Source organism: Stegostoma tigrinum, chromosome 16 (genome assembly GCF_030684315.1).
Source record: "Stegostoma tigrinum isolate sSteTig4 chromosome 16, sSteTig4.hap1, whole genome shotgun sequence".
In the NCBI taxonomy this organism is placed as follows: domain Eukaryota; kingdom Metazoa; phylum Chordata; class Chondrichthyes; order Orectolobiformes; family Stegostomatidae; genus Stegostoma; species Stegostoma tigrinum.
In genome coordinates, this window is record NC_081369.1 from 14,933,092 (window position 1) to 14,959,994 (window position 26,903).

The 26,903-nt window shown below is 41.4% G+C and overlaps 1 protein-coding gene across 1 annotated transcript in view; it reads left to right on the top strand.

The window, feature by feature from the left end:
• Positions 1–5,876: 5,876 nt before the first annotated feature.
• lcat (lecithin-cholesterol acyltransferase) overlaps positions 5,877–26,903 on the top strand; it is a 29,616-nt gene continuing 8,589 nt past the window's right edge. The window contains exons 1-5 of the mRNA XM_048546850.2: positions 5,877–6,138; positions 18,694–18,850; positions 20,121–20,236; positions 22,917–23,012; positions 23,965–24,189. Coding sequence (XP_048402807.1) covers positions 5,964–6,138; positions 18,694–18,850; positions 20,121–20,236; positions 22,917–23,012; positions 23,965–24,189 — 769 coding nt within the window. The 5' untranslated portion in view covers positions 5,877–5,963. The remainder of the gene's footprint in view (positions 6,139–18,693; positions 18,851–20,120; positions 20,237–22,916; positions 23,013–23,964; positions 24,190–26,903) is intronic.

The following is a 26,903-nucleotide window of genomic DNA, read 5'->3' on the forward strand; positions in this document are numbered from 1 at the left end:
TACCCAGAAGAGAGAAATGATGCCATTAAGAGAGATGGCATTGAAAATGTTACAACAGCCTAATTTACAATGTACCTCAGATCATTTGCCTCAAGAGCAACTCTAAATGTGTGAAATTGTTCAGTAAAGATACTCCTTGATCACCTGTGGTGATGAGATGCATGGGACCTGGAGGTTTCAATCAGGAGATTAATGCTGTCTTCACTGATCAATAGTTTGTAGTTGATAAAGTTATTAAGTAATATGGAGTAAGAGTAAATAGATGAATTGAAAGTGCACACCAATCATGATCTAATAGGATAAAGAAGTGTGTTTGAGAAGCTAAATAGCCTACCACTGTCTACTGCTGTCATTAACTTAAATATATTGTGTTTACCAAAGTGAGCTCAGTCTAAAAACTGGACCTTTGATTTCTCTGCAGTTATCTCCACTCCTATAATAAGCAGCGATAGGTCGCTGGTGACATGGTGTAACTCACTGCACTGAAAAAATAATCAGTAGCAGATGATGATAACCAAGAACATTTGTTTGCACTGCTGTGTGCCTAACAGAATGGAAACTATATTGACCTTTGCTACTGAATTATTCCAACACTGTAGGCTTGTTTGCATGAAATGTATGATTTAAAACCTTGCGGGGCATTCACTACAAGCAAGGGAACTGCCAGAGTCGAATGCCAGACTGAAATAAATTCTTAAAGTGCTCACTGGTATCAGCCTGGCTAAGCAGTCATACCCTGTATTGTCCGTCAGATAGTGGTAGGTTTATGTCACAGTCAAGGCTAAATCTCCAGCACAATATCTGGAGTGCATGTAAGTTCATAAGTTCGTAAGAAATAGGGGAAGAATTAGGCCACTCAGCCCATCAAAGTCTGCTCCGCCATTTGATCATGGCTGATTGCTCCTCACTCCCATTTACATGCCTTTTTCCCGTAACCTGTAAAACCATTACCAATGAAAAATTTATCTAACTCCTCCTTAAATTTACTCACTGTCCCAGCATTCACCACACTTTGTGGTAGTGAATTCCACAGATTCACCTCCCTTTGGGAGAAGTAGTTTCTTCTCAACTCTGTTTTAAGTTTGCTACCCCTTATCCTGACACCATGATCTCTCATCCTAGAATGCCCCACAAGGGGAAGCATCTGTTCCATGTCCATTTTATCCATCTTGAATACCTCAATTTGATTTCCCCTCATTCTTTTAAATTCTAGAGAGTGCAGGCCTAAACTGCTCAATCTCTCTTCATAAGGTAAACCCCTCATCTCTGAGATCAATCTAGTGAACCTCCTCTGAACTGCCTCCAATGTCACTACATCCTTCCTCAAATAAGGGGACCAAAACTGCACAATACTCCAGGTGTGATCTCACCAATACCTTGTATAGTTGCCACAGTACTTCCTTGCCGTTAAATTCTATTCCTTTAGCTATAAAAGCCAACATTCCATTCACTTCCCTTATTATCTGCTGGATGTGCATGTTAATTTTCTGTGACTCATGAACAAAGACCCCCAGGTCCCTCTGCACCATGGCATCCCAAAGTCTCTCCCCATTTAGATAATAGGTTGCCTTCCCAGTTTTCCAACCAAAATGCATAACCTCATACTTATCAACAATAAAATCCATCTGCCACATTTTTGTCCACTCTCCTAATCCTCAGTTGTAAGGTCCTTATTTCATCATGGCAATGTATCATTGCACCTGATTTCGTGTTGTCCACAAATTTATTATAGAGCCTTCTTTCCCTGTATTTAAGTAGTTAATGTAGATTGTAAATAGCTGGGCTCCAAGGATCGAACCCGGTAGCACCCACTAGTTACCTCTTTCCATCCCAAAAAAACAACCATTTATCTCGACTCGCTGTCTTCTGTCCATTAGCCAGTTACCTATCCAAGCTAATAAATTACCCCTAATGCCACATGGTCCAGACTTATGAATTAACCTATGGCGTGGTACCTTATCAAATGCCTTCTGGAAGTCTAGATATATTACATCTACAGGATCCCCATTATCCATTTGGCTTGTTACATCTTTCAAAAAGTTTAGCATATTAGTCAAACACGATTTGCCCTTCAATGTCACTGGAAGGGGTAGCCCATAGATTAATTAGGCAAACGGTTGGTAGAAACCCCAGAGAGACATGTTTATCATGTGTGTATTATATCCTACACAGAGAACTCCAGAACTCCAATGCCAGTCTTTCAAATATTAGTCAGAATTGGAGCCTTTTGCAGCCTAGGCAATATTCTCTTCCCAAGTAATACCACCAGTACAAAAGAGGTATTAATTAGTCATTTACTCACTGCTGTTAGTGGGGCATAGCTCATCTGGGGAGTTTGCCTACGAAAGCATGCTGACCACACATAAAAGTCTTTTTCTGTGAGTGCTTGACGATGTTTCTCTGTGGCAAGTTGGGAACTAATGTGAATGGATCAAGAATCTGTGTCATTGGCACAAAAATAAAACAGGAAAGGTGGCCCTGACTGTGTCCAACAAGAGAAGTTAGGGATAGTATTATTTCTGAGAAAGGGGCATACAAATTGTCCAGAAATAGCCACAGACCTGAGGATTGGGAGCAGTTTCAATTTCAGCAAAGGGAGTGATTACGAGGGATAAGTGGGCTATGAAGGGAAGCTTGTGGGCAACATGCAAACTGATTGAGAAACTTTTGCAGGTATGTGAAGGGAAAAAGACTATTGAAGACAAAAATGAAGGGTCTAGGCCTGAAACATTAGCTTTTATGCTCCTGAGATGCTGCTTGGCCTGCTGTGTTCATCCAGCTTCATACTTTGTTATCTTGAAGACAAATATAGTTCCCTCACAGTCAGAAGTAGGGGAGCTATAAATGGGAACAAAGAGACAACAAAACAATTAAATATACACTTTGTTTTTGTCTTCACAAAAGAGGACATGAATAATGACCCTGGAATGTTGGGGAATGCAGACTCTATTGAGACAGTGGAATTGAAGGAAATCGGTATTAGTAAGGAAGTGGTATTGAGGAAATTGAAGGGATGAAAGCCCAGGACCTGATAATCTACACATCTGAGCAACGGCACTAAGGAAGCAGCACTAGAAATAGTGAAGGCATTGTTGGTCATCTTTCAAGATTCTACAGTTTCTGGCACAGTTCCCATGGATCATGGGTTAGCTAATGTGAAAGAAAAGGGCAGATGGAGAAAACAAGGAATTATAGTCCAGTCAGCCTGTCATTGGTGGTGGAGAAAGTGCTAGAGTCCATTATAAGAGATTTAATAACAGAGCATTTGGAAAATAGTGACAGGATTGGGCATGGATTCACAAAAGGGAAATCATGCTTGACAAGACTATTGGAAACTTTCAAGGCTATAACGGTAGAGTTGATAAGAAGGGTCCAATGGATGTATCAGAGATAATGGGAACTGCAGATGCTGGAGAATTCCAAGATAATAAAATGTGAGGCTGGATGAACACAGCAGGCCAAGCAGCATCTCAGGAGCACAAAAGCTGACGTTTCAGGCCTAGACCCTTCATCAGAGAGGGGGATGGGGAGAGGGAACTGGAATAAATAGGGAGAGAGGGGGAGGCGGACCGAAGATGGAGAGTAAAGAAGATAGGTGGAGAGAGTATAGGTGGGGAGGTAGGGAGGGGACAGGTCAGTCCAGGGAAGACGGACAGGTCAAGGAGGTGGGATGAGGTTAGTAGGTAGATGGGGGTGTGGCTTCTCCTTGACCTCCTTGACCTGTCCCCTCCCTACCTCCCCACCTATACTCTCTCCACCTATCTTCTTTACTCTCCATCTTCGGTCCGCCTCCCCCTCTCTCCCTATTTATTCCAGTTCCCTCTCCCCATCCCCCTCTCTGATGAAGGATCTAGGCCCGAAACATCAGCTTTTGTGCTCCTGAGATGCTGCTTGGCCTGCTGTGTTCATCCAGCCTCACATTTTATTATCTTCCAATGGATGTAGTTTACTTGGACGTTCAGAAGGTATTTGATAAGTTCCACATAAGAGAATAGCATGTAAAATCAAAATATATGGGATTGGGGTAATATACTGACATGAATTGAGAACTGACTGGCAGACAGGAAGTAAAGTGTAGGAATAAATGGGTCATTTTCCAAATGGCAGGAAGTGACTAGTGGCTTACCACAGGGAACAGTGCTTGGACCCCAGCTATTCACAATACATGAATGATTTAGATGAGGGAACTAAAAGAAATATCTCCAAATCTGTAGATGACAGAAAGCTAGTTGGGAACGTGAAATCTGCAAAGGCTACAGAGATGAATCAGAGTGATTTGGATAAGTTGAATGAGTGGGCAAATGCATTGCAGATGAAGTATTATGTAGATAAATGTAAGGTTATCCACATTGGCAGCAAAATCAAGAAGCCATATTATAATGTTAATGATGATAGATTGAGAGAAAGGGGGAGGTGAAAGTGTTCTCATACACCAGTCACTGAAAGTGAGCATTCAGTGAAGAAGACAAATGGTCTGCTGGCCTTCACAGCAAGGGGATTCGAATACAGGAGCAGAGTGTCTTGCTGCAATTGTACAGGGCTTTGCTGAGGACACGCCTGAAGTAGTATGTGCAGTTTTGGTCTCATCTGAGGAAGGATGTTCTGGCTATGGAGGGAGTGCAAGAAAGGTTTATCAGGCTGATTCCTATGACAGCAGGATTGACACATGAATAGACACTGGATAAGAATATACTGGCTGAAGTTTAGAAGAATGAGAAGGGATCCAATAGAAATCTATAAAATTCTAACAGGACTAACAAGACATAGGATGTATGTTCCCAATGACTGGGGAGTCCCGATCCAGGGGTCACAGTCTAAAGATACAAGAAAGGCTATTTAGGACTGAAGTGAGGAGAAATATCTTCACCCAGAGAGTGGTGAGCCTGCGAAATTCTCTGCCACAGAAACCAGTTGAAGCCAAAACATTAAATGTTTTCAAGAAAAAGTTAGATATTGGTCTTAGGGCTAAAGTGATCAAGGGTTTGGTGGCGGGTTGTGGGGGGGGGGGGGGGGGGGGTAGGTGTGAGGGCGAGATTAAGGTATTAAGCTGAATGATCATATTGAATAGTAGAACAGGCTCCAAGGGCTGAACAGCCTACTCATGTCTAAGATTACAAAGAGATCTTGATCATTTGGGTCAATAGGCTGAGGTGTGGCAGATGGAGTTTAATTTGGATAAATGCTAGGTATTGCATTTTGTTAAAACAAACAAAGACAGGACTTTTACAATTGATGGTACAGCATGGGGAGGGTTGCAGAACAGAGAGACCTAGGGATTCAGGTACATAATTCTTTGAAATTTGCATCTCAGGTTGACAGAGATTAAGAACTTGTTTAGCCCTCTTGTCTTCACTGCTCAGAACTTTGAGCCTAGGAATTGAGACATCATGTTGAGGTTGTTACAGGACATTAGTGAGGCCTCTTCTGGATTACTGCATGCAGTTCTGATCACCCTGCTATAGGAAGGTTATTATTACATTGGAGTGGGTTCAGAAAAGATTTATCAGAATGTTGCCAGGAATGGAGCGTTTGAGTTATAGCGACAGTCTGGGTAGGCTGGGACTTTTTTCACTACAGCTTAGAAGGTTGATGAGTGACCTTATAGAGGTTTATAAATCATGACGCCATAGATAAGGGGAACAGAAAGGGTCTTTTCCCTCGGCTGGGGGAGTTCAAAACTAGGGGAAGTCTAAAGGAAAAACATGCAGTCCACAAGCATGAGAACCATTGCTTCTTCCAGAAGTCCTATGCTCACTCATTGGGAAGTTTTGGTTTTGTTTTTTTTATCATTTGCAGAACCGCTGGCTCTGAGATTAGAGTAGAAATACATTGTTGGCAGAGGACTGTGTATCAGCCCATTGAATATTTACTCAGCCAGTACTATCTGTCGAGCTAAAATCAGGACTTTGAAAGCTCTTTTCGTCTCAGTGAGAAAATTCCAGGCTGTGAGGGAGCAGTGAAAAATGAGAGATCGCTCTCAAATGAATTTCGCTCTCTCCTTGATCTTGGTGGCTGTTCCTATCCAGCTGTCAGCAACTGATCAACCACCAACAGATTGGCTTCTCAACGTTTTGTTTCCACCGATAGGCCCTGAAGATGTAAACTTTAAGCATAGCGAACCCTCACCCCTGATCATTGGTAAGCAGAGATAGTAAAAGTTGTTCTATGGTTGGATTGTTGGGGGAGCAGATGGCATTCATATCAGTGGTAAAAGTGGGAATTGTGGGAGCAAATGGTAGGAATCAATTGTGTTGATATTTTTTTAAGAGAAAGACATCTTCTGTTGTTCAGAAAGCTATAGATCCATCCAACCTAGCCATTCATGCCCAGGAACAAGTCATCTCTCAATAGCTCTTCTGCTATTGGCATTTCCAAAGACATCACAAGAACCCGGGTTGTGGGATGGAGACTATAATGTGGATTTCAGAAGAGTTATCTTACATGTAACTTTTGGTAATTAAAGGAAGTAGCAGTTGGAGATGTAGTGAGAGTTGATAGCAGTGACCTTGGCATTTTTGATGCCATTTTTTGCTATTGGGTCAGTCAGTAGTTATAGAAACCATTCTTTCCATTTCAATCAAAATCTTCAAATTTATAGTGCGCAGCTAATCAGAAAAACTAGTTTTATGGCTGCGGCAAGTTTGAAAATCCAGACTCATATACATACGACATGTATTATCCACTTGTATGAATGAAATGTGTGCCTGTTTCAAAGCTATAGATTATTTGGATGATAATATTAGATCAGAAAAATTCTACAAACACTTGCAGAGAAGCACTCCACCCTGTGTTTCAGGGTCAAATTATGGGGAGAGGTGCATTTGAACAGTTGAGGTAGTCATCTAGGTCTTAGGGAACCATTGTAGTGATACCTACCAATTGTGACATGATTAACACCAGGCACTCTGAGCCCTGAGTTTCTCTTGCCCCTATGTAAGATATAAGACAGACATATCCAACACAGGGATTAAGCCCTTTTCCCATACTCCTAGTTGATAAACCATGCAGCTTATTCTGATAACGTATTCAGATTCAGCCTGTTGTATTATTGGTCTGGGATAAAGGAGTCCCACTGTAAAGCAGACTCAGTCAGCAATTGTTTGTCCTGGTTGTGAAATATTCAGCTGTGCAACATTTTGCAATGTGGCTGAGGAAAGATATCAGTTTTCTTGTGAAAATGAGAAATGACTTTTATCATACTGTAACACGTAGTTTTAGAGTGGGGAGATATACCGTACTTAGATTTTGGATAGTTTAAGCTTGGTTTGAGTTGTGATTTTATCCTGTAAACGTTTGAATTTTATCTGGTAATACTAAGCCCGTTTTTGGCACAAAGTTAATTAATGTCACTATTTGTCTCTGTATTTCCTTGTGTAATGGGTGAGAGACCTGACTTCTGCTAGAGTTTCAAAAATATCAGCCATGATGTAATATAGCATCAAAGATCATGATCATTTTGTTATCTTTGTACGAACATCCTGCTGTGTTTTCATTGAGCGTGAAGGTTGTTTTTAAAAGAAATGGTGGATCAAAGTTCATGTTGCTGTTCAAATGGGCAGATCCATCCCTTTTTTGTAGTTGGTGCTGCTATTTAAAGAGCAAAATGTCCATTGAGAAAGAAGCAGTTACCATGGAAGGCAAGGCCTGGTGACAACAGCTGTTTGGTATCCCAGCATGCCTTTCACAGGAGACAACAATTTAGCAAGTTAGATTGAAAGCTTTCACAAGAACTGTTATTACTCACTGCATCTGTCCTCAGGTACAGGGGGCAGGATATACAGAACTGAACAAGGTAGTGACCTGAACAAGTGCCACAGACATCAAGATCCAGTGGACAGATAAAATCATAGAAATGTAGAACACAGAATGTGGCCTTTTGACCCATCATGCCTCCCCTGACTGTTTTTGGAAGTGCAGTTGTGCTTAGTCCCATGTCCTCAGTTTTTGTATGCAGCCCTGTACGTACCTCTTAGAATCATAGAGTCCCCACAATGTGGGAGAAGGCCATTCGGCCCATTGAGGCCATGCCAACCCTGTGAAGAGCATCCCACCCAGACCTATTCCCGTTACCCTATCCCCGTAGCCCTGCATTCCTCATGGCTAACCCACCTAGCCTGCACATCCCTTGACACTATGGGCAACTTACCATGGCCAATCCACCTAACCAGCACATTTGTGGACTTTGGAATTTCGGTCCGTGCTTTGTGTGCAGAAGGAGGTGTGTCCCTAACTCTGGGCCAGGTGGTCCAGGTTTGACTCCCAACCCAGGACTTGTTGGTATTCGTGGGAGGTAGCATGTGTAGCGTCGTTGGCTGCCAAGCAGGAACTCCTTCAGCAGGAGGGTTGCTGGTCAGCAGTTCCACAGATGGCAAGGCCAAACCTCTGTAGTTCCAATCCTTTGGAAGTGAAGAGGGGATGAAAGCCAGACTTGATGGAGAATAAACTTTCAGAGTTCATACACAACTCTAGTTCATGCATTCTCAATTATGTTTCCAATTCCCTTTGAAATCTTCTGTGGAACTTCTTTCACAAAATTTTTCAGATAGAACATTCCAGCTTCCAACAACTCTGAGTAATTACACTTTTTCTCACCTTACGCTCACTTTTTTACATATAATTTTGAAGATGTGATCTCTGGTTGTTGTGAATAAACTTTCCCCATTTACTCAATCTAAAACCTCTCAATGTATGGAAAAATCTCCATTCAGTGACCTCCGAACTTTCTCTATTTCAACAAAGACAATCCTAACACTTCCATGTCCTATCATAACTGAAGTCTTTCAACTCTGGTAACATCCTGGGGCTAAACCTCCTTCATAACCTTTTTAAAGATTTTACATCATCCCTGAAATGTGATGTCCAGAATTGTATACAATGTTCCAACTAAATAACCCAGGATGTTATCAATTTTGACTAAAACCTCTTTGATCTTCTGTTACACATACCTCTATTTAATAAATCAAGCAGTCAACTGGATTTTGTAACCACTTATCAACTTGCTGAACCTTTTTCAGGAATTTGTGCAAAAGAGCATTAAGATCTCTCTCTGTCATCCACATTTTTGAAAATCAGACTATTTATGGCATTTATCTTTCAGGATTAGTTCTCCCAAACTGCACCACATCACACTTTAAAATCCACCTGCCTAGTTTCTGCCCATTTTACCAGCCTTCCAATGTCATGCCAAATTCTATAACTATTCTCATCACGATCAACAACTTTGCCAAGTTGTGTATCTTTTGCTAATTTTAAAATGCTCTATTCTAGGCCATACATAAAAATTGCAGGTTTTTGGACTCAATTTGAAGTTGCTTGAAAATTATTGGGCTCAAATTTAACACGGCTGCGAACAATCTCTCACTTTGAAAAGCAGTAACCATAGCCTCAGCTCCTTTCCTGTTAACAATCCAGCTTCGCATCTGTACTGCCACATTCCACGTAATGCCATGGATCTCCGTTTTCTTAATATGGCACTTTGTCAAATACATTTTGAAAGTTATTATCTCGTATTCTACTTTGATCAAGTTTATCAGTTACCTCACAAACTAAGTTAACCAGACAAATTTTACCTTGAGCAAGTCAATATTGGCTCCCCCTCATTAATTAGTACCTTTACAAATGAAAGTTTATGCTTTTCCTTCATAAAGGGTTCAATAATTTTCTCATCATCAATAACAGAATAACTGATCTATAATTATTAGATTTATGCCCATCCTATTCATGGTGTATTTTTAACCCCCTTCATTCCTCCTTAATATACTGCTCTACAGAATGAGAATTGAAAGTATTGTGACCAATTCCTCTGTGATTTTTACATTTACTTCTGAGGATACATACCAAATGATTCACCAAATGCTAGTTTTTTTGGACACTTCCTCTACCTAGTGCCTCTGTAAAGATAAAATTTCTTCATTGTTTTCATGAGATATAGGCATTGCTAACAAGGTAATCATTTGTTGAATTGTTTTCCTGAATCATTGCAGTCCATGAATGTAGGTACACGGTCAGTGCTGTTCGAGAGTTTAAGAACCCTGTGACAGTGAAGGGATAGCAGGTAACCAATTAACAGGATATGGGAGCTCCACAAGATCCCCATCCTCAACAGTGAGGGAGCTCTGTGCATCAGTGCAAAAGACAAGGCTGAAATATTTGCATTCATCTTCTGCCAAAGGTGCTGAATGAATGATGCATCTCAGCCACCTGCTAAGGTCCCTATCATCACGGATGTCAGTCTCTAACCAATATGATTGACTCTACATGATATCAGGAAATGGCTAAACGCACTGGATATTGCGAAGTCTATGGGCACTGACAGTGAGTACAAAACTAGCTCCAGAACCAGCAGCAATATTAGACAAATTATTCTAGTATAGCTATAACAATTACCTAACAATGTGGAAAGTTGCCCAAGTACATCATACAGCAAAAAGCAGAACAAATCCAACATTGAAAATTACTGCCTTACTGCCTATTTAATCAAGAGCAAAGTGATGAAAGAGTTAGTGTTAGAGATAATGGGAACCGCAGATGCTGGAGAATCCAGCTCCACAAGGAGTTAGTGTTATCAAGTAGCACATACAAAGCCATAGCCTGCTAAGTGGCACACAGTTTGGGTTCAGTTTCTGACCTCAACGCAGTCTTGGCGAAGCATAGACAAAAGAACTAAGCTCCAGAGTTGAGGTGAGAGTGACTGTCTTTGACACCAAGGTCAAATTTGACCAAATGTGGGATAAAGGAGTCCTAGCAAGACTAGAGTCAATGGGATTTGGGGAAAAACTCTCTATTAATTAGAGTCATACCTGACACAGAGGAAGATGGTTGTGGCCGTTAGAAATTCAATCATCTCAACCACAGGATATCACGTAGAAATTCCTCAAGTTACTTTCCTATACCTAACCATTTTCTTGATTACTGACCTGCTGTGCATCATAATATCAGAAGTGGGGATATTTGCTGATCATTGCAAAATGTTTAACACCAATCATGACATCACAGATACTGATACAGTTCATGTCCAGACACAGTAAGGCCTGGATATTGGGATGAACACAGAACATAGAATGGTACAGCACAGGGACAGGCCCTTCAGCTCACCATGTCTGCACTGGCCGTGATGCCATTCTAAATTAATCCCATCTGCTTGTGCATGGCCCATGGGAGGTGGAAGAAGCAGATACAATAGCAATGTTTAAGAGGCATTTGGACAGATACATAAATGGGCAGGGAATAGAGGGACATAGACCACGTGCAGGCCTCTATTCCCTGCCTGTTTATGTGTCTGTCCAAATGCCTCTTAAGCATTGCTATTGTATCTGCTTCGACCAGCTCCCATTCCAGTGCATTCCAGGCACCTACCACCCTCTATGTAAAAAACTTACCTTGCACAACTCCTTTAAACTTTCCACCTCTCATATTAAACCTATGCCCATTAGTATTTGACATGTCCACTCCAGGAAAAAGATTTTCACCTTATCCATGTCTCTCCTAATCGTGTATACTTCTAACAGGTCACCCCACAGTTTCTGATCGCCTAGTGAAAACAATCCAACTTTGTTCCACCTCTCCTTATAGCTACCAGGCAACATGCTGGTAAACCTCTTTTTGCACCCTCTCTAAAGCTTTCTCGTCCTTCTCGGAATATGGTGAGCCAAACTGCATACAATACTCCAAATGTTGCCTAACTAAGGTTTTATACGGCTGCAACATGTCTTGCCAACTTTTATACTCAATGCTCCAACTACTGAAGGCAAGCTTGTTGTATGCTTTCTTTACCCACCTTATCCACTTGTGTTGCCACTTTGAGGGAACTACAGACTAAAACCCAAGATCCCTCAATAAAAAAAATTCCCAAGGGTCCTGCCATTCATTATATACTTCCCTCTTGTGTTTGACCTTCTAAAATGCATAACTTCACTCTTCTCCAGATTAAACTCCAAATGCCTTTTCTCCACCCAACTTTACAACTGATCAGTCCTTTGATAACATTTCTCACTATTCACAACTCCACCAATTTTCATGTCATCTGCAAACTTACTAATCAGACTACCTAAATTTTCATCCAAATAATTTATATTTGTTCCAAACAACATAGGTTTCAGCACCGATCCTTGTGGAACAGCACTGGTCACAGATCTCCATTTATAAAAGCACTCCTCCACAACTGCCCTGTACCTTTTATGACCAAGTCAATTGTGTATCCAACTTATCAACTCACTGTACATCCCATGTGACTTAATTTTTTGGACCAGGCTACCACAAGCTGCCTTGTCAAATGTTTTTGTAAATTCCACACAGATAACAACCACTACCCTACTCTCATTAATCACCTTCACCATTTCCACTCTTTTCCCACGGCAAGTAAATCCTGTTTCTAAGAATCTTCTCCAGTAATTTCCCTACTACTGGTATAAGGCTCACCAGCCTATAATTTCATGGATTATTCTTGCCCTTCTTAAACAAAGGAACAACTTTGGCTGTTCTCAGTCTTCTGACTCCTTCCCTGTGGCTAAAAAAGACATCATTGGCAGGGGAATTGAGTTTAAGAGTTGCGAGCTTATGCTGCCGTTCTGTAAAACCCTGGTTAGACCATACTTGGAATATTGGTTGCCTCAATAGAGGAAGGATGTGGAAGCTCTCTCGAGGGTGCAGAGGAGATTTACCAGGATGCTGCTTGGACTGGAGGGCAGGTCTTATGAGGAAAGGTTGAGCGAGCTAGTGCTTTTCTCACTGGAGTGAAGAAAAATGAGAGGTGACTTAATAGAGGTGTACAAGATGATGAGAAGCATAGGAAGAGTGGATAGCCAGAGACATTTTCCCAGGCAGCAAATGACTATCGGAAGGGGGCTAATTTTGAGGTGATTGGAAGAAGGTATAGGGGAGATGTTAGAAGTAGATTCTTTACACAGAGAGTGGTGCGTGTGTGGAACGCACTGCCAGTGGTGGTAATAGAGTGGGATACATTAGGGACATTTAAGTGACTCTTAGATAGACACATGGATGACAGTAAAATGAAGGGTTTGCAGGTTAGTTTTGACCTTAGAGTAGGATAATAGGTTGGCACAACATTGTGGGTCGAAGGGCCTGTACTGTTCTATGTTCAATGTTCCATGGACTCTGTCAAGGCCCCAGGAACCCTTTTCCTTGCCTCCTTCAGTATCTTGGGATAGATCCCACGAGGCACCGGGGACTTACCTACCTAAATATTTTCAAGACACCAATACTTCCTCCTTCTTAATATCATCATACCCATCCCTAATCTTACCATCATTCATGCCTCTCTCCTTGGTGAATACCTGTGTGAAGTATTCATTAAAGACATCACCCATTTCCTCTGGTTCCACACTTAAATTCCCTCATTTGTCCTTGAGTGGACCCATCCTTTCCCTAGCTACCCTCTTCTTTCTGATATATATGCATTAAAATGCCTCAGGATTCCCCTTAATCCTACTTATTAAAGACACTTCATCGCCCTTTATTCTTCCTAATTTCTTGGTTAAGTTCTTTACTGCTTCCTTTATACTCCTTAAGGGCCTCGTCTGATGTCAGTTTCCTAAATCTTAAATACGCTTTCTTCTTTTTTTGACCGAACTTTCACTATCTCTTGTCATCCAGGTTTCCTGAATCTTTCCATCTTTATTTTTCATCCCCACAGGAACATATGCATCCTGAACTCAGATCAACTGGCCTTTAAAATACTCCCATTTTTCAGATGTGTGTTTACCCCTTAACAGCCACCCCCAAACTAATTTCTGAAGTTGCTGCTCAATACTTTCATAATTAGCCTTCCCACAACTTATTCTTATCCATAACTACTTAAAACATCCTGAATCAGTGTTCCCACAATGCTCCCCCACTGCAAGATTAATCACCTGGTCAGGCTCATTTCCAAATACAAGGTCTAATGCAGCCCCTTGCCTTGGTGGACTATCTACATACTGTTTCAAGAAGGCCTCCTGGATGCACATAACAAATTCTGCTCTGTCTTAGCTCCAGCACTAACAGAGTCCTAATCAGTACTGGATAAGTTAAAATCACCGCTACAACAACCTTCCTGTTTTTACATCTTTCCATAATTTTACATATCTATTCCTCTATCTCCTGCTTGCTATTAGGAGGTGTGTAGTATAACCCCATCATAGACAGTGCACCTTTCTTATTCCTGAGTTCTACCCATAAGACCTCACTGGATGAATCCCTCGCAGCCACAACATTCTCCGTAATCAGTAATGTAACGCCCCCACTCCTTTTACACCCTTCTCTATCATACCTGAAACATCTAAACTCTGCAACATTGAGCTGTCAGTCCTGCCCTTCTCTCAACCAAATTTCTATAACGGTTAAAACATCACAGTTCCATATATTAATCCAAGCCCTAAAATCATCTGCCTGACCTGTTATACTCCTTGTATTAAAATGAATACACTTCAGACTGCCAGTCCAACTGTATTCATTAATCTGGTCTTGTCTGTTCTTCCTATTAGATTTGTTTGACTGAACCTCCACCTCCTCCTCAATCACTCCACATGCTGACCTACTGCTCTGGTTACCAGCCCCCTGCCACACTAGTTTAAACCCTCCTGAGTGGCAGTAACATACCCCTTTTATGGATATTGGTACCAGTTCAGGTGAAATCTGTGCTTGTACAGGTCTATCCTGCCCTGGAAGAGATCCCAAAGATCCAGGTATCTAAAGCCTTCTCTCCTACACCAGCTTTTCAGCCACGCATTCAACTGTATTATGTTCGTATTTCTGATCTCACTAGCATGTGGTGCAGGGAGTAATCCTGTGATTACAACCTAGACATTCTGATTTCCAACTTCCTAACTGACTAAATTCCCTTTGCAGCACCTTATCTCTCTTCCTACCTACGTCATTAGTATCAATATGGGCCACAACCTCTGGCTGCTCACCCACTCCCTTCGAAATATTCTGTGCCCACTCAGAGACTTCCTTAACCTTGGCACCAAGGAGGCAACACACCATCCTGGAGTTGCACTCATAACCACAGAAAGGTCTATCTGTGCCCCTGTCTATCAAGTCCCTGTCACTACTGCTCATCTGCACTTCTACCCTCTCTGCTGTACAACATTGCTAATCCTGGTACCACAGATGTAGCTGCTGCTGTTGCTTTCCTCTGAGGGGCCATCTTCCTCAATATAATTGTTTGAAAGGGGAATAGACACAGGCGATTCGTGCACTGCCTGCCTGCCCCTTATAGCAGTCACCCACCTATCTGGCTGATCCCTTAGTGTGACGACATCCCTGAAACTACTAACAATCACAATTTCTCCCTCATGTATGCTCCTCAGTGAGTCCAGTTGCTACTCCAACAATCCATGCAGTCTGAGAGGAGCAGCAAGTGGACATAGTTCCAGTAGACATAGTTGTCAGAGACACTTGACTCTCCCTGATCTCCCGCCTCTCACAGGAGGTGCATACCACTCCAGTAACTGCCATTAACCTCCTAGTAACTACTGGATTAAAAGGGAAGGAAAGACCTCACCTTGCCTGAAAAGTGGCCGGCAACATTTGTGTTACACGAGTGCAAGGCAATTGCCCATCTCCAAAATCAGCAAATCTAACCATAGTCGCATGACATTCCATGACATTATCATTGCTGAATTCTCCCTAGTTCAACAATCTCTGGGTAGGAACTAATTCTGTCATCTAAAGTGGTAGGGACAGCAGTTACATGGGAACACCAAGACCCTCCAGGTCACATATCATCCTGAATTGAAACTATCTCATCATTCCTTCAGTGTCATTGGACCAAAGTCTGGACCTCACTTGCCAACAGTCCTGTGAATGTCCCTACACACAAGGACTGAAGTGGTTTAAGAAGGCAGTTCTTCTTAAGTGACAACTACGTTCTCCAGGGCAATTAGGGATTTTCAATAAATGGTGGTACAGCCAGTGACACCTACACCCCATGAACAAATAAGGCAAGTGCACATAGTTCCAATAAAAGCAGAAGTTGCTGGAAATCTCAGCTGATCTGGCGGCATATGTGAAGAAAAGTCAGAGTTAATGTTTCAAGTCCAGCGACCCTCCCTCAGAGGAATGTGAACTCTGATATTTCAACACAGATGCTGCCAGACCTGCTGTCCTTTTCTAGCAACTTCTGTTTTTGTTCCTGATTTACAGCATTTGCAATTCTTTCAGTTTTTATTTTACATAGTTCCAAGTCAGGGTGGTGTGTGACATGGTGAGAAAGATGCAAGTGCAGATGTTTCCATGCATATGATGCCTTGTCTTTCTCGGGAGTGTTGTAGTTGTACATTTGGAAGGTGATAGCTAAAGAGCTTTAGCTAGTTCTTTCATTACATCTTGTAAACTGTAAAGACTATTTACATTGTTCAGCCATGGTGGAGAGAGTGAAATTTGAAGATGTTGGATATGGGCTGCTTGGTCCTGGATGATGTTGAGCTTCTTGAGAGTTGTTGAAGGGGCCTGTACCCAGGAAAGTGGAGGCTATTTCGTTACATTCCTGACTTGTGTCTTGTAGATGATGGACAGGCTTTGGGAAGTCACAAGGTAAATTGCTCACCGCAGAATTCCCGGTCTCTGACCCACTCTTGCCGCAACAGTATTGCCAGGTCCAGTCTAGTTCCTGGTAAATGGTAACACATAGGATGTTGATGGTGGGAGATACAATAATGCAAACTAGTGATGCCCCTTTAGTCCATGAAGATTTTCCTTTGGGTCATAGGTACTTTCCATCACCTTCTTGGTTATTCAACAAAATTTATCTTGATATTTGTTTTAATCCTGTTTTTTGAATTTGAACTTACGTTTTATTTCTCTTAACACCTTGAAGGCATTAGCTCAGGATGCACTGACCTTTTTAATGGAATATGCTTTTTCAACACTTTGCACAGCTTCACTACTGCTTTAATACTTTTCCACTCTAACTGTACATGTCCAAAATTATTTCTTTCCCAGTTGAGTGATTTACTTAAGATTTTTTTCTGATATCTTTACATGTTTTACTCAAAATCAAAATTTCTTGTCGCTGTTAGCCTGATGATTCCCTGAAGTTAAAAAAACCCCTTTTTAATCCTGTTTTATTTCCCAAAACAAGAATCAACACAGCTATTTTTCCCTTGTTGGTCTGGAGATAGATTGCTCAAGCAAATTCTCCAGGTCACTAAACAGAAATTCCTTTACTTTCTTTTTCTTAGTACTTTCTTCTTTCTATTCTGTATTAGGATCATGAAAGGCTTCTGAAATTATTATCACAGTTTCATTATTTGCCGTTGGAAGTTGTCACCAAATGTTCTGGTCCTCAATGTTTGGACTTCAAAAAACACTCGAGCTAAATGGATACAGTCCTAGAAACATCTTTCCGTTAGAACAGAACTGTATCATTATCCTTACTCCACTCTGCCACCCCTTTTTTTTTTACATTTTTCTTTCCTTTCTGAATACTTGGTATCTCGGAATGTTACACATTTTGTTTTGGCCTTGGATGAGCTCTGTATCTACTAATGCAACAATTTCATAATCCTTTGTGACAATTTATGCTTGTAACTCACTACGGTGTATGCAGTACAGTGACCATTGATATATACACAATTTAATACCTCCTATGTTACTTTGTAATAGAGATCCTCAATTTGACCTGTGCAAACTTAGAATTATTTGTAATTTTCTTGTTTTTATTTTTCTGATCTAAGACCTCATCACTACTCCTCACTGCTGTTTTCTGGTTTCCCTGCTCCTGCTAAATTAGTTAAAACCTGGATATTTCAATACAGAAAAGACTGCCAGATTTTAAAATACTAGTATGTTAAAACTGCCTAAGAGTTGCAAGTAGAAATCAGAAGTACATTTACAATATAACAAAGTGTGGAGCTGGAAGAACACAACAGGCCAAGCAGCATCTCAGGAGCACAAAAGCTGACGTTTCAGGCCTAGACCCTTAATCAGAGAGGGTCTAGGCCCAAAACGTCAGCTTTTGTGCTCCTGAGATGCTGCTTGGCCTGCTGTGTTCATCCAGTTCCACACTTTGTTATCTTGGATTCTCCAGCATCTGTAGTTCCCATTTCACTGATACATTTACAATATGTTGTCTTTCACACTAGCCAAAGGTAAGCTTTCAACTGACCTTATAATTCTTGCATTGCCTACAGTACAAGTGTACACTGCGACAGGGCACATATTCAACCTGCAGCTTACACCTTAAAAGAGTCTCATTGACAAATCATTGTAACATAACCAATATGAGGAGGCATGGTCACTGCAGATTCGACAAATACTTGATAGTCTTGTACAAGGAGGTGCAGGGCTGTCTTAATTCTAAAGGCACACATTGACACTGAGCAGCCTGTCATGTCACAGGTCACAGGCTTACAAGGCGCTGTCGATGGACATTTGCTGATCAGTTGCAGTGCACCTTTTGGACCAGAGGTCAGGTGGTGAATTTTAAGTTCGTGGATATGATATCAAACAAGTTGGCTGCTTTGGTCCGGAAGGTACCAATCTTCTTCAGAACTATTGGAGCTGCACTCATCCAAGCAAGTGGACAGCATTCCATTGCATGATGGATTGTACAGATGTTAAGGGAGATGTGAAAAAGGTTTCTATAAATGGGTAATGTCAATCTACATCCAGGTGTCAAACTAGAAAAGTAATTCATCACATTTTTAGGTAGGTGACTCTCTATAATCTAGTGTTTTTTTTCTGTTGTGACAGTGCCTGGACATGTTGGAAACCGCCTGGAAGCAAAGCTAGACAAACCCACTACAGTCCACTGGCTATGCATGAAGAACAGTAACCATTACTTCACATTGTGGCTCAATCTGAACATGTTCTTGCCCATTGGAATTGACTGCTGGATAGACAATATCAGGTATTGCTGCCAGTCAGTACCTTATCATCACAGTCCCCTTCTTTAGTAACTAGATGCTGCCAGAACTTTGGCAGGAACCTGCAATCGATAAGTAAACAGGTTTTCATCCAGTCTTTCATCAACATATTACGGCCAATAGAAGATTTTCCATGGAAATTCTCACCATTGATCTCAAATTCCTTTGCCACCCCCAGCCCCAACTGTTACCAGCACTCTATTTGCTTCAGTGGGGATCATTCAACGGCTGAGAAATCAGGTTAAGGCAGCTATTTAAAAAAAACTCTTCAATTAAGGATCAAATTATTTTTCTTTCGTGGGTTTTCTCTACAGGAAGTAAGGCTCTTTTTGTATTTAGTGTGTCATAAGATCAAAGCAAAACTTTAATGAAAAGAACAGAATTCCTCCAGTGTGGAAGCAGGCCATTTGGCCCATCAAGTTGATACTGGCCCTCCAAAGAGCATCCCACTCAGACCTACTTCTTCAGCTACCCCACCTAGCCTGCACCTCTCTGGACACTATGGGCAATTTAGCAAGGCCAATCTACCTAAACTGCACATGTTTGGACTGTGGGAGGAAACCAGAGTGTCCAGCGGATACCTACAGGGCGAACAAGCAAACTCTTTGCAGACTGATGTTGGAATCAAACCCAGGTTCCTGTGACTGTGAGGCAGGAGTGTAAACTACTGAGCCACCTTTCTGCATATAGAAACATATGGAGAAATGTGGTTCATGTTGCTTTTCATTTCATTCTTGATGGTGTTTTCCAGTTCCTCAAAGTCACCCTCCTCTTCTCACTTGCTCAGCTTATTAGATAGGCTTCTGACAAATGCCAAAGCCTAGCAATGGCATGGTTTAGAAATGTTTCTCCTTCTCCTAGAGGGAAAACACTTGCATTCTATGGGGTTCATTCCCACAGCAGCAAAGCTAAGGTTAGAATTCACTAGAATGGGAAATGTTGCGGAGTTCCATCTCCCATGTACAGACCCTCATGATAAACAGAATTAAACATGAATTGAGCAGATGGGAACTGAATGTGAAAGCCTTGGATACTAAGAAGTGTCTTTTCAGATTAGTGTTCAGGATTAGAGCTGTTGTTACAGATACTGCCTAATTTTCATTTCCGTCAGTGGCAGTTTATCAGCCAGTTGGTAACTCGAAAATCTAGCCCTGTGAAAAGCCATTAAGGTTCAGAGAGGTCACTTTGGTCAAACATTACGTTAACAAGTTTTACATTTTTAAGAAAAATTTGACAAAACTGAATCTCTTTTAGACTTGTTTATAACCGAACAACAAGGAGGAGTTCCAATTCTCCTGGGGTGGTGACCCGAGTTCCTGGCTTTGGGAAGACCTATTCTGTGGAATATCTGGATCCATTTAAACTTGCAGGTTTGTTTGGGAAAGCTGACAAACTCTCTGCTGGTGACTAGTGTGCCTTGAATTTTTCAATTCTTAACATTTACCATGTGCAGGTGAACAACAAATCCACAGTACAACAAGAAAGCCTTGCATTGGAAGAGCATTTCTCATAAGGCTCAGGACACCCCAAAACACTTTCCAGCCAATGAAGCATATCTTGCAATGTAGACAGTGCATTAATGCAGGAAACACAGTAATCATTTTCTGTACAGCTAAATCCCTCAAACAATAATATGATAATGACCATATTCTCAACTTATTACTTGTCAATTCTTTGTTTAAACCAAACTTCTCATCTCCCTCCAAACTCATATGAACAAATTAACGGACTGTCACAGAGTCAGAATTTATTCATGTGACCATCAATTTAGCCATTTCTTTATTGATCAGCTCTTTCCTACCACTCTGACATGAAAGTCCCACCTTCCCAGCCTCGTCGTAGGCCTGGTAACACTCAGTTTAAACTCACCATCAGTCACCTGTCTCTAATGAGAGGGCAGCCCTATGGTACTCTGGGACTATGGTAAATGTACCTCTCCCACCCCAACAATTGGCAATCTACACCCAGCCTTATTGCAATAGGTAAGGTTGCAACTATGTTCTGTTCTCCTAACCATACTGCATCACATGCAGTGTATAAATAAAGCAAAATGACTGAGTTGGCACAAGTGCAGTGGTCCACAGTGGAACTCCTAGTTCCAATATTCCACAATGATATAAAATATAGCTTTTTACCCAGTTCCAAATATGGCCAAACATACGTTATCTCTCCAAATTAGGCATGGAATTTAAAGAAGTTCATCAATCAGGTTAACAAAAAAGCAAAATTTTTGATGTATCACAAAACAAAATTTATTCAGTGAAGGTGCAGAATTGGTTAACGTACATGGTTTCCAATGAAAGGGTGTTATTGCTGGATTGTTAATGCAGTGACCTAGGTAATCCAATGATTTGGGAACCCAGATTTGAAGCAATGGCAGATGGTGAAATTTAAATTTAACAAATATCTGTAATTAAGAGTCTACTGAGGACCATTAATCCATTGTCGATTGTTGGAAAATCCCATCTGGCTCACAAATGTCCTTAAGGGAAGGAAACTGCCATCCTTACATTTTCTTGACTGCATGTGACTCTAGACCCACAGCGATATGGTTGATTCTTAACTGTCCTTGGGGAAATTAGGGGTGGGCAATAAATCCTGGCCTAGTCAATAATGCCTTCATTCCATGAATAAAAAAAAGTTCACCTCTCTAAATAACACAAACACACACAGAAATATACATACATATGCAAACACGTACACACAATAAAGACTAGAGAAAGAGCTGCTGTCTCTGGGGTCTTGTCAGTTGCAGCTTGCTCAGTAAACATAGTATCAAGAAGCCTTCCAATTGCTCTTCAAGAGAGCAATCGGGTTTTACAAGGGTACTTCAGAAAGGCAGAGAAATAAGCTGCACAGCCTTTTCCTCAGCAGACATTTCTCTCCAGTTGCACACTTAACGATATCCAACGACATGCAAAACACTGTTCAAACAGAAAATAGCTCTTAAAGTGACCTTCAGAAACCCAGGTTTCCATTAAACTTCACATCAATCTATTTTTCCTCAATGTTTCAAAACCCACATTTTCAAAACAAAAATTACCTCAAAAGTTTTTGTTACAATAAATCCATGAGCAAACTCCCCCAAGATCATGTCCCTAATGCACCTGATGCTTGACCTATTTGGAACAGAGGGAAATAGGGAAATAGGCCATTCAGCTCCTCAAACATATTCTGACAATCCATTAGACCATGGATGATTTATGCCCTGATTTATAGAACATAGAACAGTACAGTACAGGAATTGGCGCTTGGCTCACAACATTGTGCCGAACATGACACTAAATTAAACTAATCCCTTCTGCCTGCCCTTGGTCTATGTTTCTCCATTCCATGTACATCCATGTGCTTATCTGAAAGGCCCTTAAGTGTACCTATCATATCTGCCACCACTACCACCCCTGGCAGCATGTTCTAGACACCTCCTACCCTCTTTGTAAAAAAAACTTGACCCTCACAACTCCTTTGAACTTTCCTTCTCCTGTCACCTTAAATAGATGCCTCCTAGTATTAGACATTTTGACCCTGGGATAAAGATTCTGACTATCAACCCTATCTATGCATCTCATAATCTTATCGATTTGTATCAAGTCTCTCCTCAGCCTACTCCACTCCAAAGAAAACAACCTAAGTTCTTCTAGCCCCTCTTTGTAGCTCATACTTTCTCATCCAGGCTGCATCCTGGTAAACTTCTTCTGCACCCTATCCAAAGCCTCCACATCCTTCCTATATTAAGGCAACCAGAATTGAATGCAATAATTTAAATACTGCTTGACCAAAATCTTATAAAGCTGCAACATGACATCCTGATATCTATTTATTGATTTATAATTCCCTATCCCTTAATACCTTTACCTAAGTAAAAGCAATCATTGTTGGGTTCAAAATTTTTCAGTTTTAGTGGTTTCTTCCATTGTAACCCACAATGCAAATAGTAAAGGTTCAATAAGCTGGGGGAGGTGGGGTTGCGCAGTATCAAACCATTTAGTAAGTAGGTATTTCTCAGCCATGTATGACAGTAGAAACTCTAATTTTGTTTTGTTTTGATAGGGTACTTGCACACATTGGTGCAGTTCTTGGTAAATGCAGGCTATGTTCGTGATGAGACTGTGCGAGCAGCCCCCTATGACTGGAGAGTTGCAGCATGTGAGTAGAGACATCTTATCAAGCCATTACCTTTCTGACAAAAGTGCTAACCAGATGAAAAATTAATACTATATTGTGAATGTGGTCTTCAGTGGTAGTTGAGCATATGATCTAACAGCATAGGGGACCATTCAACCCATCACTGTTGTGCCAGCTCTTTGAAGGAGCTACCAATTAGTCCCACTTCCAACAATTTGTTGAAAGCCGTGCAATTTTTTTTAGAGTCATACAGCATGGAAACAGACCCTTCGGTCCAACTTGTCCATGCCGACCAGGTATCCTAAAACTGAGCTAATCCCATTTGTTGTAGATTCAATTCTCTTGAAACCCACAATGGGGCCTGCTTCCAGATCATAACAACTCACTATGTTAAAAAAAGATCTTCCCGTCTGGCCTCCATTTTTATCTGTCAACGATTTTAAACGGCATCATTTCTGCTAATAGAAACAGTTTCTCCTTTCAAAAATAAGCGACCAACCACTTCCTACCTCCAACCAGATTTCAAATTAAAATACAGCATTGAAGTAAACCTGTAATTGTCTTAAATTTTCAAATCCAGTTCCTCTTGATATGATCTCTCCACCACAAATGTCCCATCACTTTGTCAGTTTTCTGGCTTCAAGCCTTCACCATGCGATGGGGACGATGTCAGCTCTAATCAGGTGACCCTTTCTCTGGGGTAGTGCCCAAGAGATGAATCTGTCAATTAACTAAATTGGAGTAAAACATTCATTTGTGTGCAGAAAGGAAAAATTGGTTTACGGTCTAATTTTCTCAAATTACTGATGGTGTTGGTTTCGCCTCTGTACGTAACAGCATGACTGTGATTAGGAACTGACTGGGTGAAGTGCATGAATTCAATCCTTTCCAAGCTGTCAGGCAATATAATATAGCACTTGAGTACAATGGGGCTCTTGGTGATTGTAACACTTTGCACTTCTTTGTTTCACAGATGAGCAAGAAGGATATTTTGACAAATTGAAAAAACTGATTGAGGAAATGTACACAGTGCAGAACAAGCCTGTTTACCTGCTGGGCCACAGCATGGGGAATCTATACATCTTATACTTCCTGAAACAGCAGTCCCAGGAATGGAAAGACAAATTCATTAATGGATTTATATCACTCGGAGCCCCATGGGGGGGAACAGTGAAATCTCTCGCTGTGCTTGCCTCAGGTACCAATTATGTGTGCATATTTATTCTCCCACCCTTGTTTCGTGCAACTTCCAGAGATGTAAGTGAAGCTATAAAACCTGACGACCCGATTTCCACCATCAAACAGTCATAAAGAGAGGTAGGATTCAGAAATCCTACTGTCAATCTGGAAATTTGAGTAAGAGTTGCTTCAAGATTGGCTTTCATTTCACCTCATGCTGCTTTCAGCTCAGTATCCCCTAACACGGTGCCAGTATTAGCAGAGTATGTGCACATTGAGTCTACCTATTATCTCAGTTCTCTGTAAGTTGCTAATAATGTGATTGGCTTTTGCTGCGTTGCCCGCATGTTGCATGGCGACCAGAAAGTTGGCAGGCTAACCTCACAAACTTTATTTGCATAGTCATTGGAATATAGAGGGAGAGCCAGGATTTATGAATATGCAGCTCACTAATTCTTAATGCTATTACCCCACACATCTCCAGGAGTTGGAAAGGATTTTGTGCAATGAAAGAGGGTGTTGAAGACCAGCATAATGAACACTCACAGTCCAGTCTCCTGCAATCCCTTCATAACTTGTGTTCTTTATTTCTTGGGTTAGGGAAATGCTTACACAAGCTGTGAACTTAGTGGAATATTTCAGAATGCAATTAGTATTAAACAAAATGTAGATAGACTCTTGCTTTTATCTTTTCAGTGGGGAAATCTGTTCATAGGTGGGGAAAGGAGAAAACAGGTATTTGAGGGGAGTCAGATTTTCAGCTTGGTGCCCAGAACTAAAACTGATGGTGTTTGGTCAGTTGTCCATTCTTGAATCTGTCTGATTTCCATTCAGGTTCAAAACAGAGAACAGAGCAGTTTCAAAGCAACTGTTTGCAACAGTGTCTACTTCCTTCGAGTCCCTCCCATGGAGTCTGTTGAAATCTGTTCCCTGACATTCAGAGCACTCACCTCATGGTTTTGGCTGGGGCTTAGAACAGCATAACATTGAGAAGCTTATTGCAACTCAAATAGGAATTTTCATTTTTTATATCTCATGGTTGACAAGGATATCAACAATGCTCAGTAAAGCTTGCATTTTTTGGTTAGTGCATTGAGTATAGGAGTTGGGAGGTCATGATGCAGCTGTATAGGAAATTCGTTAGATCACTTTTGGAGCACTGCATTCAAATCTGGTTTCCCTGTTATAGGAAGGATGTTGTTAAACTTGAAAGGGTTCAAAAAAAGATTTCAAAGATTTACAAGGATGTTGCCCAATTTAGAGGGTTTAAGCTATCGGGAAAAACTGAATTGGCTGGGGCTATTTTCCCTGGAACATCAGAGGCTGAGGGGTTCCCTTATAGAGGTTTGTAAAATCATGAGGGACATGGATAGGGTGAATAGCCAAGGTCTTTTTCCAGGGTGGGGAGTCCAAAACTAGAGGGCATGTGCTTAAGGTGAGAGGAGACAGATTTCAAAGGGACCTAACGGACATCTTTGTCATGCAGAGGGTGCTGTGTGTATGGAATAAGTTGCCAGAGGAAGTTGTAGAGGTAGGTACAATTACATTTAAAAGGTATCTGGATGGGTATATGAATAAGGAGGGTTTAAAGGGATATGGACAAATGCTAGATTTATTTAGGATATCTGTTTGGCATGGACGAGTTGGATCGAAGGGTCTGTTTGCGAGCTGCATGTCTGCATGACTGTATGATTCTAAATCAAAGGAGTAGCCTTCTGTAAGGGGGTTTTGGCACAATAAGTCAAGGGCAGCCTCCAATACCAGTCCAGGGGCTTGGGCACGGTCAGTTAGCTGCCCCGAGTGGTCAGTCAGGATGTTGTCTGTTTAAGGAGTGAGCAGCCCAGTCCAGCACCCACATTGTCGCTTTTTACCTAATTGCAGCCTGTGTTCTTCCTGGAATTTGAGACAGAGGCAGCTATTAAGAGAGATGGAAGTGAGTGGCATGGTTCTATTCTTGGTGAAAGTGGGGAGGTGTCCCAAATGAGTGAGTAGGCAGCATAGAGGGCATGCAGGGTGAGTGATTTCTGGGGTTGGAGCGGGTGATAATGTTGCAGGCAATATTGGGAGTATGCAGTAAGTATCGGTGTGCACAATAGGAGAGGTCTTGGAGAGAATATGACGGTACTTACACTGGCAGAGAGCAGAAAGTCATCGACCTTCTTCTGAAATAACTGGGCATTCCTCTGTTCAGATGCACTGATACAGTTAGCAATCTCAGACGGAGTTGGTATAGGTGTTGAGACTTCCACCGCTACCCCTGGGAGAAGAGGGTGACCTGGTCTGCACCACACCATCCTGCAGCATCTCCATGGCCCTGCTACAAAGTGAAGCACCAATTTTTTCTCATTTGCCATGCCCAGGGTAAATGTTAGGAACAGTACGGTGCAGCTCCAGGCTGACTGTGCTTGTCTGGGTGCACAATTACCTTTTAAAATTCCCACAAGTGCCAAAGACGCCAGTCAATTCTACAATGTCCGTTCAATGAAGAATTCTTCCAGGAATAGAGTGGGTGAAAGGACATGTTTAAAATCAAACAACAGGAATGCTATAAGGGTGGGGTCAATAGATAATGAAGGACTACTAAGCCTCGCAGTGATAAACCTAACATAGCCAACATTGTAAGGTACTGTCTTTTGACTTTATACCTATTCTGCATAATGTATTTATAATTTGAAAAGCTTCTCTCAAGCCACCTCTGAGTCTTGTCTTTCAATAAAAGAGGTATCTTCAGGT